Here is a 14,681-nt window from a genome sequence, read left to right as displayed (position 1 = left end):
GTGTGTTTCAGGGGACTAAGGGGTACGCGGGGGACGAAAGAGTACCGGCCATGGCAGCAGCGGAGGAGGAGGACGGGGGCCCCGAAGGGCCAAACCGCGAGCGGGGAGGGGCGGGCGCGACCTTCGAATGTAATATTTGTCTGGAGACTGCTCGGGAAGCTGTGGTCAGTGTGTGTGGCCACCTGTACTGGTGAGAATCTAAGGGGGCAAAAATAAGTGGGGCTCACATCTATCCTGGGGAGGTTGGGCTGGGGGTGCCACAGTCATACAGGCAATCGGAGGGCACATTTTCATAGGTGAGGCCTGAGTGGGGCTTCTTGCGTCTTTTGGGGTATGTGTGGGTGAGAGGGTCACGTCTGTATAGAGGAGACCCGTGGAAAGTCGTAGGAACTAGGCGCCAACTAGTGTGTTAAGAAGAAATGGGGCGCAGGAGGTGGGCACCGCACGTCTGTGCAGGTGAGACCCGAGCCACCTTACCTCTGGAAATTGAGGGGTCTTAGCTGTACAGTTGGGAACAGATTAGAGTGCAAGGTTAGGGGAGATCTAGAGAACGTGGGATCACATTCAGATGAGTTGTGTCAAGGGGTGGTATGAGAAACCTGCGGACAAGAGCACTGTGGAGGAGCGGCCCCCAAAGATTAAGGAATTGTGGAAGTAAGGTCTTTATTGAGCATAGGAGATAGGAAAAGTAGTGGGAGAAGGTAGGTGCTGGTAAAGGGGATTTGCTTGGGGAGTTATGGTGGCAAGAATGAGACGAGGGCTGAAAGGAGCTTGGAAAGGGGTGGTTGAAGAAAACTGGAAATTAAATTGAAAAGCAGAGAAGGAAGGGGTGAGGATTTGTATATGTATGGGATGTGGGGGGTGTGGCGGGGGAGAGGAGAGAAGTGAGGATTGAGCCTGTTGAGAATGGATGTAGCTTTGGAAGGTTAGAGAAGCAGGATGGCCAAATTGGCTGGCATGGTAGGAGTTGTGGAAAATATGAAAAGAAACAGCAGGTAATACCTGGTAACAGCGAGGTGGGACTCTGAGGTTGGGTAGGTATCTCTTTTGTGTTTGGTTTCAACTGGTTTGACCTTTCTTTTCCCCCTTGCAGTTGGCCCTGTCTTCATCAGGTGCGTACTCAGAGGAGATGAAGAGGGAAATGGGGAGGTCTGAGGAGCTGGAAGAACCCTTCTGTGTACTGGAAACCACATTTTTTTCCCCCAGTGGCTGGAGACACGGCCAGAGCGGCAAGAGTGCCCAGTGTGCAAAGCTGGGATCAGCAGAGAAAATGTTGTCCCTCTCTATGGGCGAGGGAGCCAGAAGCCCCAGGATCCCAGGTAAGAGAGGGGAGGTGGTACTGAAGGATAGTGGACACTTCTGTCGGGGGAGTGGGGTGTAGAAGAGGAGGGAATATTGATAGTCCCTCTCCTCTTCCTCAGATTGAAAACCCCACCCCGCCCCCAGGGCCAGCGACCCGCTCCGGAGAGCAGAGGGGTGAGTCTTGTCTGATTTGTATTCCTTCCTTGCCAAAGACTTGCCTCGTTCCCCACTGACCTTCTCCGCCTCCCTAGGGATTCCAGCCATTTGGCGATACTGGGGGCTTTCACTTCTCATTTGGTGTTGGTGCTTTTCCCTTTGGCTTTTTCACCACCGTCTTCAATACCCATGAACCGTTCCGTCGGGGTACAGGTAAGCGTCTGCCCTCAACTGCTACCAGCAAGTCCTCTGAATCCCCTGGCCTATGAGTGGATACTTCTTTCACAGCTCTCTTCTCTTCCACAGGTGTGGATCTGGGACAGGGTCACCCGGCCTCCAGCTGGCAGGACTCCCTCTTCCTGTTTCTCGCCATCTTCTTCTTTTTCTGGCTGCTCAGTATTTGAGCCGTGTCTCCTTCCTGCCCACCACCAGCCAGAGGAGAATCAGTATTGGGGGTCCCTGCTGACCCTTCCTTACTCCTGGACCCTCCCCCCCACAGGCCCTTCATTTCTGTTGGCTAAAGCCAACCCTGGCCACTTTCCACAAGGATGTGCGGAGGAAGAGTGACATCTGTGCATAGGCTGGGAGAACCTGTGCTCTGAACTGCTCCCTCAGTAGCGTCATAACTCTCAGCTCTGGGAGAGGAGGGTGGACTAAAGACAGTGTCTGTCTCTCCTCTCTCCTGATCCTTTGCTTTCCACCATATTTCTTGATTTGATGTTGAAAGGTGGGCAAGGCTTCCTCTGACTCTTCTCCCATGTTCCCCTTGATTTAATTTAATTTTTCTCTCCCCAGTGTCTAATGTGGGTCCTGACTCTCAAGTGCTTCCCTCCCCTCACTACCTCCTTTATGATAAATTCAATAAACATGGTAAGATGTATTCACTCTGCCTACCTTTGTCCGTCCCTCCTTCAGGACAGGAGCATCTGCTCCCCAGCTTGAGCAGATATTGGTGTGGTGTGGGGAAGCATGGGGGAGAGGGCATCACACAGCACACAACAGCAAATGTGGCAGGTGTTTACTCATCACTTTTTGTGGGAGGCTCTGGTTGTGGAAGAAAGTTTGGGAGACGTGGGCTGGAGATTATACAGAGGAGAACTGGCCTGGGGCCAGAACAGAGTGTGGGAAAAGAAAAGGGGCTGATGGATCGGGTCTGGCCGTGGGCTCCTCAAGGCCCTCCTGTGCTGCTCTCTGCCGCCTCGGGCTCCTCTGGCTGGTTCAGTTCCGCTCTCTCCTCCTCTTCCTCCTCCTGGTTTTCCGGGACCTTCCTGGGGAGGAGGATTGGGGAGAATTCTGCACATGGTTTCTAGCACGCCATCATTTCTTACCCCACACCTCTGCTTCCTGCCTGGAAGTTCTCAGTCTGAGGTGTCTGGCTTCCTCCACTCACCTCTCCTGTCCTTTGCGTTGCCGCCTTCGATGCCACACGATGACCCCAATGAGCAGGGCGACTGTCCCCAGGCCTCCCAGGATCCCCAGGGTCAGGGCTAGGGTTTCCAGCCCCGGCCCTTCCACAGAGCCTGTATGGAGATGGGGATAACTGAGGGCATGGCCCCACCACTCATAGTTGTTTTCTGGTTGACCCCCTCAGTCCTGTTGAGGTCTGTCTGCTTCTCTTTGACTTTATCCAACCCCCTCACCTGCAGTCGTCCCCTCCTCGCCTGTTTCTGGAAAACAAAGAAGGGAAGGCTTCAGTTTGGAAGCGAGGTATTTAGTGGGAACCCCAGTGAGTCCCTTAAAGAGACAGGCTCTTCTCTTGGGTTGTGTCGGACAGAGGAGGCCTGGGTGTGGCTGCACTGAGGGAGGGGTAGGGTGGCTCTTGGGGACAGTGCTAGTGTAGGGTGGGGAACTGGGGCCTGCACTGTCCCTCAGCCAGCCTCAGGGTTGGCCTGGGATTCAGAGGAAGGTCTCACCGATGATGCTGACGCTGACAGCACGGCTCTCCTGGGGCCCATGGCTGGGATGGGTGGCCACACAACTGTAGGTTCCCTGGTCCTCAGGCCCTACCTCTGGGAGGAGCAGCATGGGGCCAGGGGGAAGGGGCAGGGGCCTGCCCTGGTGGGGGAAGGAGGGATAGGAGACTATTAAACCCCCTGTCCACACATCCCATACTTCTGTCCTCGCCTCCACATCCCCAGATACCCTTGTACCTCCTTGCCTGCCTCTCCATGAACCCCCTGCCCTCCGAATTGCCAATTATGTATCTTGCTACCTGCCAGCCCCCTCTCAGGTCACTCACATCCTTGATCCAGTGGATTTGAGGTGGGGGCTGGGCGGGGGCTTCACAGGTCAAGGTCACAGTACCACCAGGAGCTACTGCTCCCCCTTCTGGCTCTACCACCAACTGGACTTCCTTCAGTGGCACAGCGTCTGGGGGTGGGAAGGCGATGGGGTTGAGAGTCCTACCTGTGTGTGGTCCCAGTGGCCACAGGCTGAACCCTTCCCTTCCTGAGGGTCATACATTCTGACATGTGCTCACCCACGTTGGGGCCCTCCCCACCTCGGCGCTCACTCCAGACCCTGAGCTGGATGGGGGCCGTGTGCAGGGCTCGGCGCCGGGGAAGGCCAGGGGTGAAGCTACAGGAGAAGGTGGGGTGGAGAGCTCCTCCCCGAGCTGGGGTCACCATCAGCTCCGAATGGAGCGTGAAAAGCCCTGTCTTTGGGTGTCTCTTGGTCTCTTCCTTCACTGACACTCCTGTGGTGGGGGGGAAGACAAGGTGAGACATTCCAGGGTGGGTGTGGGAGAGGGCTCAGAAAGAAGGCAGCTGGGAGGGGAGACGCTGGGACTCACCTTTGCCATCAGGAATCAGAGTTTTCCCATCCAAGAGCCAGTTAAGAGTCCCTGCAGGGTAGCCCCCCTCGGACACACATGTCCCCACCTGGGGAAAAATCAACTTCATCATCTCTGGAAATAAGAGAATCCAGTTGCTCAGATGGTAAAGAATCTGCCTGCAATGTGGAAGACCCGGGTTTGATTCCTAGGTCAGGAAGATCCCCTGGAGAAGGAACTGGCAAGCCACTCCAGTATTCTTGCCCTGAGTATCCCATGGATAGAGGAGCCTGGCGGGCTACAGTCCATGGGGTCACAAAGAGTCAGACACAACTGAGTGATACATACACACACACACACACACACAGAGCTACACTCCCCTCCCATCCTCAGGACCCCTTTCCACGTCTCCCCTTTTCATCCTCTACCTTATTGGGGACACCAGCCATGAGTTCAGAGGCAGGATCAACAATTTCTGGCTTCCCAGGAATCTCTGAAGGAGGGAAAATTCCTATCAGAGGCCACAGCTTTGAAGATTCTCACACCCTGGGTGTGGGAATGGGGGCAGCTGAAGTCAAGTTCTCCCAGGCCAGGGCCAAGGAGTCAAGGGCTGGGGTCGAAGGCTTTTCCTTAGATGAGAGGTGGGTGGTGAAGAGGTCCTGGGAACCCTTACGATAGACTCGGACTCGGTAGTTAGACTTGGTCTCCTTTCCGCTCCGGCTCGTTGCCCGGCACCGGAAAGTCCCCTCATCCTGGATCCCAACAGCCGGCAGGAGGAGGGAGCCGTTGGGGAGGACCCGAGCCACGCTATCCCAGGGGTCTCCCTGGGGAGACAGGACTTTCCAAGCTTCTGTCCGGCCTGTGTTCTGGGGGCAGAGGAGAGGGGCCTCAACAGTGCAGGCCCTTTGGGAAAGGACTGATGAAGAAGGGAGGTGGGCAGGAGGGGGCGCGAATCTCACTGGCGTCCCCAGAAGTGGAGAGACAGGAGCCCCACTTACCAGTTTCCATTCCAGCTGCTGGGGTGGTTTCTTGGGGGCTCCCTTGCAGTTCAGCACCACTGGCTTCCCGATCCGGGCTGTGATGTTTTGGTCCCCCATGACTGTCCCTGGGAGACAGCACCATGATGGAGGGCAGGGAGATGGCAGCTAGCAAGACTAGAACAGGGAGGATGAGGGAGACTGGAAAGCGGCACCCAGGTTCCTGCAAAGCTGGGGGGGAGATTTGGGGACAGGGCGGGGTGCCTTCTGCGGGGAGGGTTGTGGCAGGGGAGTGGCTCACCCCACAGACTGAGGACTAGCATCCAGGCTCCGACCACTGCCCCTGCTGCCATCCTGCTTCCTTCCCAGGCTCCTGGCTCTGTCTGCCCCTTGCTGCTGTGGCCACCACCCTAGGTGGGGCTTGTACCCTCTCCCCTGCCCCCATCTCCCCCGTCCTGTCTCGTCACAGGGAATGCTAGGAATTCAAATTCAAGAGTCCTTCAGGTACTAGGAGAAACAATTGTCACCCCACCCCAGGGCACTGCCAGCCTCTGGGCACAGTCACATCCATGGGGGGGGTGGGGAGTGCATCTCCTAGGGTCTCTCACCCCTCAGGACCCCCAACCTATTCCACCAGTCCACTGAAGGCTACTGGATGACTAAGCAAGGTTGCCAGGCAACAGGGTTCAGGCCTGGCTGTTTCCCAGGAGGCGGGGGTGAAACCTGGGGCCTGGGTGGTGAGGGAAAGACTGGAAGACCTGGGTGGGGCGGGGATTGGGGAGCACCTATTTAGGGTTTTCTGAGAAAGAAAAAAATTTTTTTTCTGGGGTTTTTCATATTTTTTAAAAGAATTCTCAACTAAACCCAGGAAAAAAAGAAATTTCTTTATTTAAAACTGTGGTTGTTTTTTTTTTCTGTGAAACTACAAGTTTACAAGTGAGGAGAGAACTGCCCCCAGCCCATGCCTCCCACCCCCACCCATCACACTCCCAACCTGCCCCCCAATCCTGCCTGGATCTTTGACGGGAGGGGTTCCCCACTGTGACAGTCTTATAAATGCCTGAGGATGTTTGAGGGGTTCAGATGGTAGGGTTCAGGGCCCAGGGTTGGGGATGGAGATTTTACCTTCCCTCATAACCTGGCTCTTTGCAGCCTCTTTCCTCTCTCCCCCAACCCTCTTGATTTTGGACTGAGAAAAAAAGATACCTCATATCTGGGGAAACTGAGGGCAATACACACACAAACACCCCAACCCATATTTAACATATTTGGCAATAACCCCCTCCCCATTCTTCCTCCTCCAATCTTTAAATAATAGTTTAAAAAAAAAGGATTTTCGATGTGTCATTTGCTCACAATTACTGAGTCCAGCCCTGCCCAAGGGATGTAGGAAGAAGGGGGATAGGCCGACAGAGCAAGACCGACTGCCTCCATGCTCAGTGCAGCGGAAAGCTGCCCACATGAACAAAGGACACCTAAGTGACTTTATAAGCAAAGGAGAACACCTAAGTGATTGTGTGTGTGTGTGGGGTGGGGGAAGCAGGCTTGATGCCCTGTTAAATGTTACTTCTCGATGGACAGGACTGGAGCCAGGCAGGCCTATTTGTTCCCCTTTCTCTTATCATGACCCCTTTGGCTATTACCCCTAATATGGGAAAGCAACTTAAAAAAAAAAAACAAAAACACATTATTTATAAAAACATCTACTTCCCCAAACTAAATTAAAAATTAAGAACCACCACCACCACCAACAAAAACTCCCAAAATAAGAATTAAAAAAACTACAGATGGAACCCCGGGATAATTTTTCTTTCCTTAAAAAAAAAAAATTCAACCCCAAAGCCCAGTCAACAATTCCCTAAAGTAGCAGAAACTCCCTCCGAGGTAGATATCTGAGTCAGACACTCTCGTCCACCGAGCGATTCTATTGGTTTAAGATGAGCTGCGTATGAGGTAATAAAAGCCGTCTGGAGGGGCAGGAGGTGGGGGGGGACAGGGGGCGTGGCCCATGTCCTCTGTCCAGAAGTCATGTCCCCATTTTTGGCATCTCTGGTTGGGCAGGGCTGGCGTCTCCACAGATCCCAGAGCAGATAAGTGGGGTGGGGGAGGTAAGAGTGGGGGAGCCCACAGAGAGACAGAGAGAGAGAAACAGAACAGTTGTCGGTGTGTTTATGAGAAAGGAGAGGAAAGATCTGAAAAATAGGGTGTGTGTGTTTCTGAGAGAGAGAAAGGGGGAGAAAAAAAAGAAAGAAAAAAGGGGTAGACAGACCCCACTCTCCCCTGAGGGGACCCCATCTTCCCTGCCATGTCGTCGGCACCCCCAGCACTGACAGAATCTGGCCGGGGAGGGGACGGCCCCATCTGGCCTTCTCTTGTCTTGTGCTTCTCCCGTGTTTGGGTCTTCTCCGGATGCCTGTGTCCTCTTCAAGAGTTGCCTTGTGAGCCCCCACCCCTGTGGCCCTGAGGGGCAAGATCAGTTGGAAGTGTCCGAATGAACGCTCCCTGGTCCCTCTGTCGGGGATGTCACTGAGGACGGGGTCACAGCCTCCTGCCAGCCGCCATTTGCCTGGGAAAAAAAGAGACAGACAGCTGGGGTGGGGCTTTGAGAAACCCAGCACAGGGGCCAGCGCTGCGAGGGAAAAGGCCTCCCCACCCCCATCCCCTGAGGAGAGGGGCTTCAGGGGCATACTCACCCTCATTTCCCGAGGGCTATACATCTGGCCTCCCCCGAGGTTATCCCCGTAGCCCCCTGGCCCCATTGAGTGTCGGAGTGATTCCACCTGCAGGCAACAGGGGAGGACACGACACAGTGAGAGGCCTTGGAAGAGAAGACTTTCATATCCAAAAGTAGGGGAACCGAGTTTGAAAAAGCCCTACTCAAGGCGTGATGGACCACCTGACCTGGGAGGCAGAGTAGGAATCTCCGTTGAGCCCGGGCATCCCCAGAAACATGTCACCGGATCCTGAGAGATTGAAAGAGCCACCAGAGCCTTGGGGGAGCAGAGGGGGAAGTAGGGAAGAGTGTAACAGAGCCTGTGATGGCAGATGGGAGACTCCCCACAGCTCTCAGTTTTCAGGAAGTGCCCTGGACTAGCTTGGTGGAGGCGTACCACCATACCCAAATTATCCACAAGACAACATGGCAACACTCAGAAGGAGCGGGCTGTTTCTGAGCCTCCCCTGGCCACTTACTGGAAGAAAGGCAGAAATAACTTCACTGGAGTGGCCTCAGCCCCCCGATATCCCCACCCATCTGACCAGCTTGGTTCCTCTCACCCCAGAAGGCCCCCTCTTTCTACTCTGATCCTGCCTAGACAAGAAGTGGGACAAAAGCAGGAAGCGTGCAGAACAGTCAGCCAGGGTGGCAGTGGGATCCACCTGCGGAGGAAGGGGGTGTCGGGGAGCTGGTGCGGCTGTGACCTCCCTGGGTGACCGACACGGCGGTCTTGACGGCATAAATGTTTGCCTCCTCCTGGAACTTTCCTATGTTTTTCTTATAGCGAATCCGCTTGTTGCCAAACCAGTTGGAGACCTGCGGGGTGGTGGGGTCAGAAAGCAGGGTCAGGTGGGAACCTATTCCTCTGTGAAAACCTTAGTTAGAGCTGTGTGCCCTCCAAACGCCTCCCCGGTACCTGAGAGACAGTGATTCCGCACTTCTTGGCAAGCTCCTCCTTAGCCTCCTCACTAGGGTATGGGTTACTCAGGTGGGAGTAGAAATACTCATTCAGAACCTCCGTGGCCTGTTTGCTGAAGTTACGGCGTTTCCGTCTATAGAGGAAAGAGGGGGTGATGAGGAGGGTGTTGGTGTCTTGGCCGGGCCATCCTGTCGATTCACTTCACAGGGCGCCAATGTCATGGAGCAGACTGTTGTGCTGTGCAACATGGAGGCCTGAGGCGTGGGGAAAAATGGGAAGGAGCTGAGTGCTGGGGGCCGGTTGGGGGCCCTGGGCCCCACCTGGCGTCCAGGAAGCGGGAACGTAGGATCATGACGGCCTCGCAGGTGCTCTGCTTGAGTTGCATCTGGATGGCGCTGAACTTCCGGTGGATGATGCTCACCATGCGCTCCATCTCCTTGGGTGCCACGGGCCGCGTGCGGCTCTGCTCCCTCAGCAGGTTCATGACGTGGGTTGTGAACTCGTTACACGCCTGCAGTGGGGGCCCGAGGCTTGGTGAGCAGGAGCCCTTTGGCCCTGGGCATCGCCCTTAACGGCCTCTCCCTCCACCCACTCTGGCTTCTTCTCCTCACCTGCTCATATTTCTCCAGCTCCGAGTGGTAAATGTGGCGGATCTGGGCAAGTTTGCTGCGATAGTCCGAGTGTTCGATGGAGTTGTCAGGGGACACTCCGCCCCCGGAGGCTGCAGCTGCTGCCGCTGCAGCCGCTGAGCCACCCCCTTTCTCAGGCCCAGCCACACCCTCTGCCAGAAGCATGTTGTCCAAGCGCATCAGCTGTGGATCCACAGGCTCCTCCTCTTGGGAGCTTCGAATGCTGAGGCCTAGCGTGCAGGCGAGTGGACTTAGGGACCCCACACCCCAGCTCTCAGCCCTCCTGGAGACCCAAGTCTCCAGGTGTGGGTTCCCACCCAAGCCCCCCTTAGCAATCTTCCTGACCCACACTTTCCTCAGGGCCCCAAGTTGTCAAACTCTTAGCCTAAGTTCCACAGGGAACCAGGGTTCTGTCCCCAGAGTTGAGGAATCGGAGGAGGGAACTCACGTACCAGTTTTCTCCTTGATTTCACACAGGACGCTAAAGAGAGCAGGCTTCATGCGGTGGCAGTTTAGGGCGTGTTTCCTTGGGGAACGGGAGAGAAAAGTTGAGAGGCTATGGAATTGCCAAGGGGGAAAAACAACCACAGGACGACACACCCACAAGGGTAAGAGAGGGGAGCTTGGGAATAGGGAGGTGGTGGGTCAATCTGTGGCAAGAAAAAGCAAGGCTGGGGGCCGAATGAAGTCTGGGGGGTTCTTAGGAAGAGTTCAGCTTCCATGCAGAGACAAGGTGAAGCTGCCCGGCTTTGGCTGGAAGGAGGGAAGGTGCCGCGAGCTAAAGGCACCATGGCCAGGTGGGGACTGTGGGAGACGGTCTAGAAAGGTACAGAAGAGGATGTGGGAATGACTGCAGAAATAAGAGTGACTAGGTAGATTTCAGAGGAAGACAGGAGGAGGCCGAGGAGAAGGAGGAGGAGATCAGAGTTTGAGGTGCCCGAGGGGGTGAGGGGTGCTGAGCTGAAGTGGGGAGTTCAGTATAGAGATGTGTGAAGGGTCCTGGGACTGAGCAGGGCTCCACTGAGCAGGGGCGAAGGGTGCCCGAGGACCTAGGAGGCTAGGCCCTGGGTGGAGAGAAATGGTCGGAGCCCTGGGGAGGGGTCTGGAGAGCCCTAGGAAGAGGGTGGGCTGGAGAGTTAGGGGAGCAGACAGCACAGCAGGTTTTCAGTCTGGGAGTCAGAAGGGGTCTCTGGAGATGGAAGGATGTGGGGTGGTTAGGGAGAGGTGGGGGGGTAAGACCACCTAGGGTTCCGCTTTTCTAAGGTTTCAGGGACTGGGGGGTGAAGGGAGGTTTGAGAGGGATCACTTATCTTGGGGCTCCCGGGAGTAAGGAGAGGAGAGCTGTAGTATCCTGGGGAGGGTCCTGAGTTGGGGGCTCCCAGAAGGTTCAGAGCTTGTGAACCGGGCTTCTGCTGGGTCTGTGTGGGGTCCCGGGTTGGGGGCACTCACTTGGCCTGGGCCTCATCCAGGCTCTGGTCGGTGATGGTCATTATCTGCTGCAGAATGTCCCCGATGTCTTGCTTCCCTCGGCCTCCCGGGACCCCCCCGCTACCCCCACCGGGGTCTCCGCCACCGGGAGGTTCGCCAGGGCCCCCAGGCTCCCCACCCACCAATCCAAGGGCCCCCCGGCCCCCGCCTGGAGGGGGCGGCCCCAGCAGCCGCTCGTCCATAGTTGGGGGGGGCCCTGAGGCCCCCTCCCTGCTCCGCCCCTCCCCCGCGCCTGGTTACTTCCCCCCCAAACTCGCTGGGGCCGCTGCTCCCTCCGCCCCAACCCCCGCCCGTCTCTCCGGCTCCCGGCTCTCCCGGGGGTTCACCCCGGCCCTGAAGGGAGACCTGGGGTACCGTCTGGGCCCCCCACAGGAGACCCCGGCCCCCGGCGGCGGAGAAAATGGAGCCGGAGAGAGAGAGGAGGCCCAAGCGGGGGTGTGTGTGAGAGAGAGAGGGAGGAGGGAGGAGGGAGGAGGGGGGAGCGAGGGAGGGAGGTTGGGGGAGGGGAGCCGGGGAGGAAGAGGAGGGGAGAAGGGAGGAGGAACAGGGAGGAGCTGGGGGCGGAGAGAGACGCACAGAAACAGAGGAACTGAGACCGAGTGGAGGAGGGGACGAGGGCGGAGACTAGCCCGTGGGGAAAATAAGGGAAGGGCCCAGGGGCTGGACTTCTGTGGCCTTGAAGCGGGGGCGTGTTGGAGGCTGGGGGTCCTTCTACCCGGGTTCTAAATCCGGGATCAAGCTGATGAGGACCCTGGCCGCTGGAATGCCTGGGTTCACAGACAGCTTAGTTCATATTTCTTATCCTAATGACTCCCCTCCCTGTTCTACTTAATTAAAACCAGGAGAGGGGGGGCTTGGGGGGATAATTAGGGAGGTCTCCAGCCGCTGCTTAATGAGCCAGTAATTAACCAGCCAGGGAGGGGAGCTGGCCTCTGGCCAGACTCGGGAGAGCGGGCAGCCTCCGGCCTCACCTTCCTACCCTCCACCCGGCCACCCCAGACACCAGTCTTGAGTCCAGAGGGGGATCACATTTATTCATATAACCAAACATCAGACAGTTCAGAACAGCAGTGGGGAGGGAGGGTGGGCAGGGCTAAATGTCCTTTCACAGCCTGTAGGCCCCTCAGTCCTGGGGCTAGGGGGTGCGGGTGATGGAGATGTGAGAATGGTCTTTATGTCTTTGCCGGGCCCTCTCTTCCTTTCTTCTTATTGGGAAGGAGGGTGGAATTCCCAGGTCAAAACCTTGGGAGATTTGCTGTTCTTTGGGAGATGGAGGACAGAGCCCTGAGATCCCACCTGGTAGCTTGACTACTGGGGTTGTCCCCACAGCTCAGGACGGAGACTCTCAGGCACTCCCTGAGATCAGAAGAGAGGGTGAGGTGTCCCACTGAGGCTGGGATCCTCTCATAGCCTCATAACACACTTGGTTATGGCGGGAGTTATTATCCATCCTACCTTGGCTATTCCTAGGCTTTGAGACTTTCACCTGCTCCACTTCCCAGGAAAGGTGGATGAGGGTGATGAATATTGAGATTTATGCTGGGTCTTCCAGTCTCTGGTGCTCCTCCCTGGCAGGGGTGAGGGCATGCAGTGGGGCTGCCCAGCTTTTGAGCCCCAGGAATGCAGAAGGGCTGGTGGGGGGCTCAAGTCTCAGCAGGTGTGTGTGGGGGGCCGGGACCTTTGCTCCTCCATTCGACCCCCACCCTGAACTCTCAGCAGCAACTCCAGGAGCTCCTGCCCCCCTGGGGGTAGGGGAGGCTCTGACCGCTGGGCTTCCATCCGCTGGCACTGGAGGAGTGGAGGAAGGGGAGGTTGATGGTGAGGTTTTAAGAGGAGCAGACCTTGAAAGGAGCCAGGGCTGGTGTGAGGGGCATAGAGGACACCAGTGATGTGGGGATAGGGAGAGTAGGACCTGGCGAGGGGGAAGATGCCTGGGGAGAATGAGCGGTAGGACCCAAGAGAGAAAAGGGGCCAGAACCAAGAAGCCTGGATCTTGCCTTCTGCGGGGAGGGGTGGGGATTGTCTCACCTGGTGACTGAGGATGGTGCTGTAGAGCTGTTCTCTGTCCTCAAGAGGCCGGGGCAGGGCTCGACCTAGGCTTAGGGGGTTCTTGGGGGGATGGAAGGTGGCTCTCTGCTCCTCTAGGCGGCGGGACTGGGCCTCTGCCACCAGGTCCAGAAGGAGCTCGGTCTGCAGGGAGAGCAGGGAGGCCGAGCGGGGCCCCAGGGCTGGGGAGAGGAGGCATGGGCTCAGATCCAGAGAGGTTGGCAAAAGGAGTGGTGGGTGTGTGTGTGTTGGGGGTGTCAGGGCTACCAGGGTGTGATGGAGAGTTGGAGGGGGTGGGGAGAGAGCCCCTGATGGAGTGGGCCTTGGTAATAGGATCAGGAAAGAAGTGGGTACCAGGTTAGGGAGCTCCCCAGAGCGGGGCTGGGGGTACCTGTAGGGCGAGTCCCTGGAGGAGGAGGGGACGGAGGGGCAGACCTCCAAGGCCGAGTGCTGGAGCTCGCGGGGGGCCAGCCATGCTCATCCTGATGGGGACCCTGATGCTGAGAGACATCCGTTCCGGTCAAGTAGGGGTGGGGTGGGCAGAGGGCTAGGCCAGCAGCCCATTTCCTCTCTGTGTCTCTGTTCCTGCCTCAGTATGCCCAAACCCATCCAAGTCCCCTGAGTACACCATTACTCAGTCTCTGCCCCAGGTCCTCTCACCTCTCTCTCCCCCAGTGTCAGCCTCCCCAACCCGGTGCCGAGCTCACCTGCTCACCATCCTCTTCTTCCTGGGGTCTCTCAGCCTCCATACCCTGGAGGGGAGAAACCGATGGGGGAGGGGGTAGCTGGGATTTGGGAGGAGGACCGGAACCCTGAGTTCCTGAGGGGAGTAGGGGCCGAAAGGGGTGGGGGTGAGCCGGGGGCTGGATGCCTGGGTACTGAGCAGGAAGCTGGGTTCCTGGTCAGCCCCCCCACGGGCCCCGCCCATCCCTGTCAACTTCCTCCAGTTCTCTTTTCCCACCCAAACTGCTGGCTTGACTTCTCTTGCCCCAGGGGAGCAGAGAGACTGGGAAAAGCTCCTCCAGCTGCAGTAGTGGTGGGGGTTCAGAATGGGAAAGGATTTTTGGCTTTCCCATCTCCAGAGCCTCAGTAGCCCCCTAAACCCCAGCTGTGTTCCCTCCACCCACCTCCTCCCCTTCACTTCTGTCAACACAGGAACTAGCTACAAAGGAAGTGGTTTCACTCTTCAGAATCCCCCCCCAACCCCCCCACCCCCAACCCCAGGTGCCTTCTCTAAGAAGGACCCACTGCCTGCTTCCCAGCTTCCCTGACTTCCTGGGATGGGGAGGAGCATGTTTCCAGTGGGAAGACAGATCCAAGGATGCCAGGTCCTCAAACATACATACATTCCTAGCACTGTGTTCAAATATGGGTTGAGTACTTACCATTGCCCTATAGGTGCTTACAGTCTATTCAGGGCACAAAATAAGCACCAAATGTAAGCCACGAAGGGAAAGCTTTCCTCTCATCATGAAATGGAAAAGGGAGAGGACCACAACCTGACTTGGGCTTTGATCAATGCTGGTCAGACTGGCTGGCACCAAAGTGGGAAACAGGACAGACAGAGACGTTTGGGACCTCTTAATGGCAACCTGTCACATTAGCTGAGTGACTTACAGCATGACATATGATGAAGAGATCAGGTTCTGCCGCTTAATGCCTTGCAATCTTGGCAAAT

At 56.7% G+C, this 14,681-nt stretch overlaps 3 protein-coding genes across 9 annotated transcripts; 1 reads left to right on the top strand and 2 right to left on the bottom strand.

Annotated features, from left to right (window-relative positions):
* Nucleotides 1-27: 27 nt before the first annotated feature.
* On the top strand, nucleotides 28-2,342 carry RNF5 (ring finger protein 5). Its single transcript, NM_001105445.2, is given in 6 exon segments — nucleotides 28-190; nucleotides 1,094-1,112; nucleotides 1,207-1,319; nucleotides 1,422-1,476; nucleotides 1,554-1,671; nucleotides 1,765-2,342. Coding segments are annotated over 6 exon segments (543 nt in total). The 5' UTR covers nucleotides 28-50; the 3' UTR covers nucleotides 1,863-2,342.
* Nucleotides 2,343-2,461: 119 nt separating this feature from the next.
* On the bottom strand, nucleotides 2,462-6,069 carry AGER (advanced glycosylation end-product specific receptor). 3 transcript variants are annotated; one of them, XM_010818312.1, is made up of 11 exons: nucleotides 5,507-6,069; nucleotides 5,227-5,333; nucleotides 4,902-5,094; nucleotides 4,657-4,721; nucleotides 4,250-4,337; nucleotides 3,920-4,153; nucleotides 3,698-3,828; nucleotides 3,372-3,513; nucleotides 3,099-3,125; nucleotides 2,849-2,978; nucleotides 2,462-2,726 (listed from the first exon to the last, which is right to left on the bottom strand). In XM_010818312.1, exons 1-11 carry the CDS (start codon nucleotides 5,556-5,558, stop codon nucleotides 2,627-2,629), a joined length of 1,269 nt encoding a protein of 422 aa, XP_010816614.1. In that variant the 5' UTR covers nucleotides 5,559-6,069; the 3' UTR covers nucleotides 2,462-2,626.
* On the bottom strand, nucleotides 6,069-13,883 carry PBX2 (PBX homeobox 2). Of its 5 annotated transcripts, none has more exons than XM_015459864.3 (12): nucleotides 13,711-13,883; nucleotides 13,395-13,503; nucleotides 12,986-13,185; nucleotides 10,919-10,965; nucleotides 9,922-9,995; nucleotides 9,452-9,699; nucleotides 9,161-9,351; nucleotides 8,838-8,973; nucleotides 8,584-8,737; nucleotides 8,107-8,195; nucleotides 7,899-7,985; nucleotides 6,069-7,771 (listed from the first exon to the last, which is right to left on the bottom strand). In XM_015459864.3, exons 1-12 carry the CDS (start codon nucleotides 13,750-13,752, stop codon nucleotides 7,679-7,681), a joined length of 1,470 nt encoding a protein of 489 aa, XP_015315350.1. In that variant the 5' UTR covers nucleotides 13,753-13,883; the 3' UTR covers nucleotides 6,069-7,678. The 5 variants fall into 5 exon arrangements, with proteins under 5 accessions (XP_015315350.1, XP_015315351.1, XP_024839134.1 ...); XM_015459865.3 differs by having other exon boundaries at nucleotides 10,919-10,962; XM_024983366.2 differs by lacking the exons at nucleotides 12,986-13,185; nucleotides 13,395-13,503; nucleotides 13,711-13,883 and adding an exon at nucleotides 12,413-12,698.
* Nucleotides 13,884-14,681: the final 798 nt, after the last annotated feature.

The sequence above is a fragment of the Bos taurus genome, chromosome 23 (genome assembly GCF_002263795.3).
Source record: "Bos taurus isolate L1 Dominette 01449 registration number 42190680 breed Hereford chromosome 23, ARS-UCD2.0, whole genome shotgun sequence".
Classification (NCBI taxonomy): Eukaryota; Metazoa; Chordata; class Mammalia; order Artiodactyla; family Bovidae; genus Bos; species Bos taurus.
Note: the sequence above shows the minus strand (reverse complement) of the source record. Positions and strands in the feature narration are given on the sequence as shown.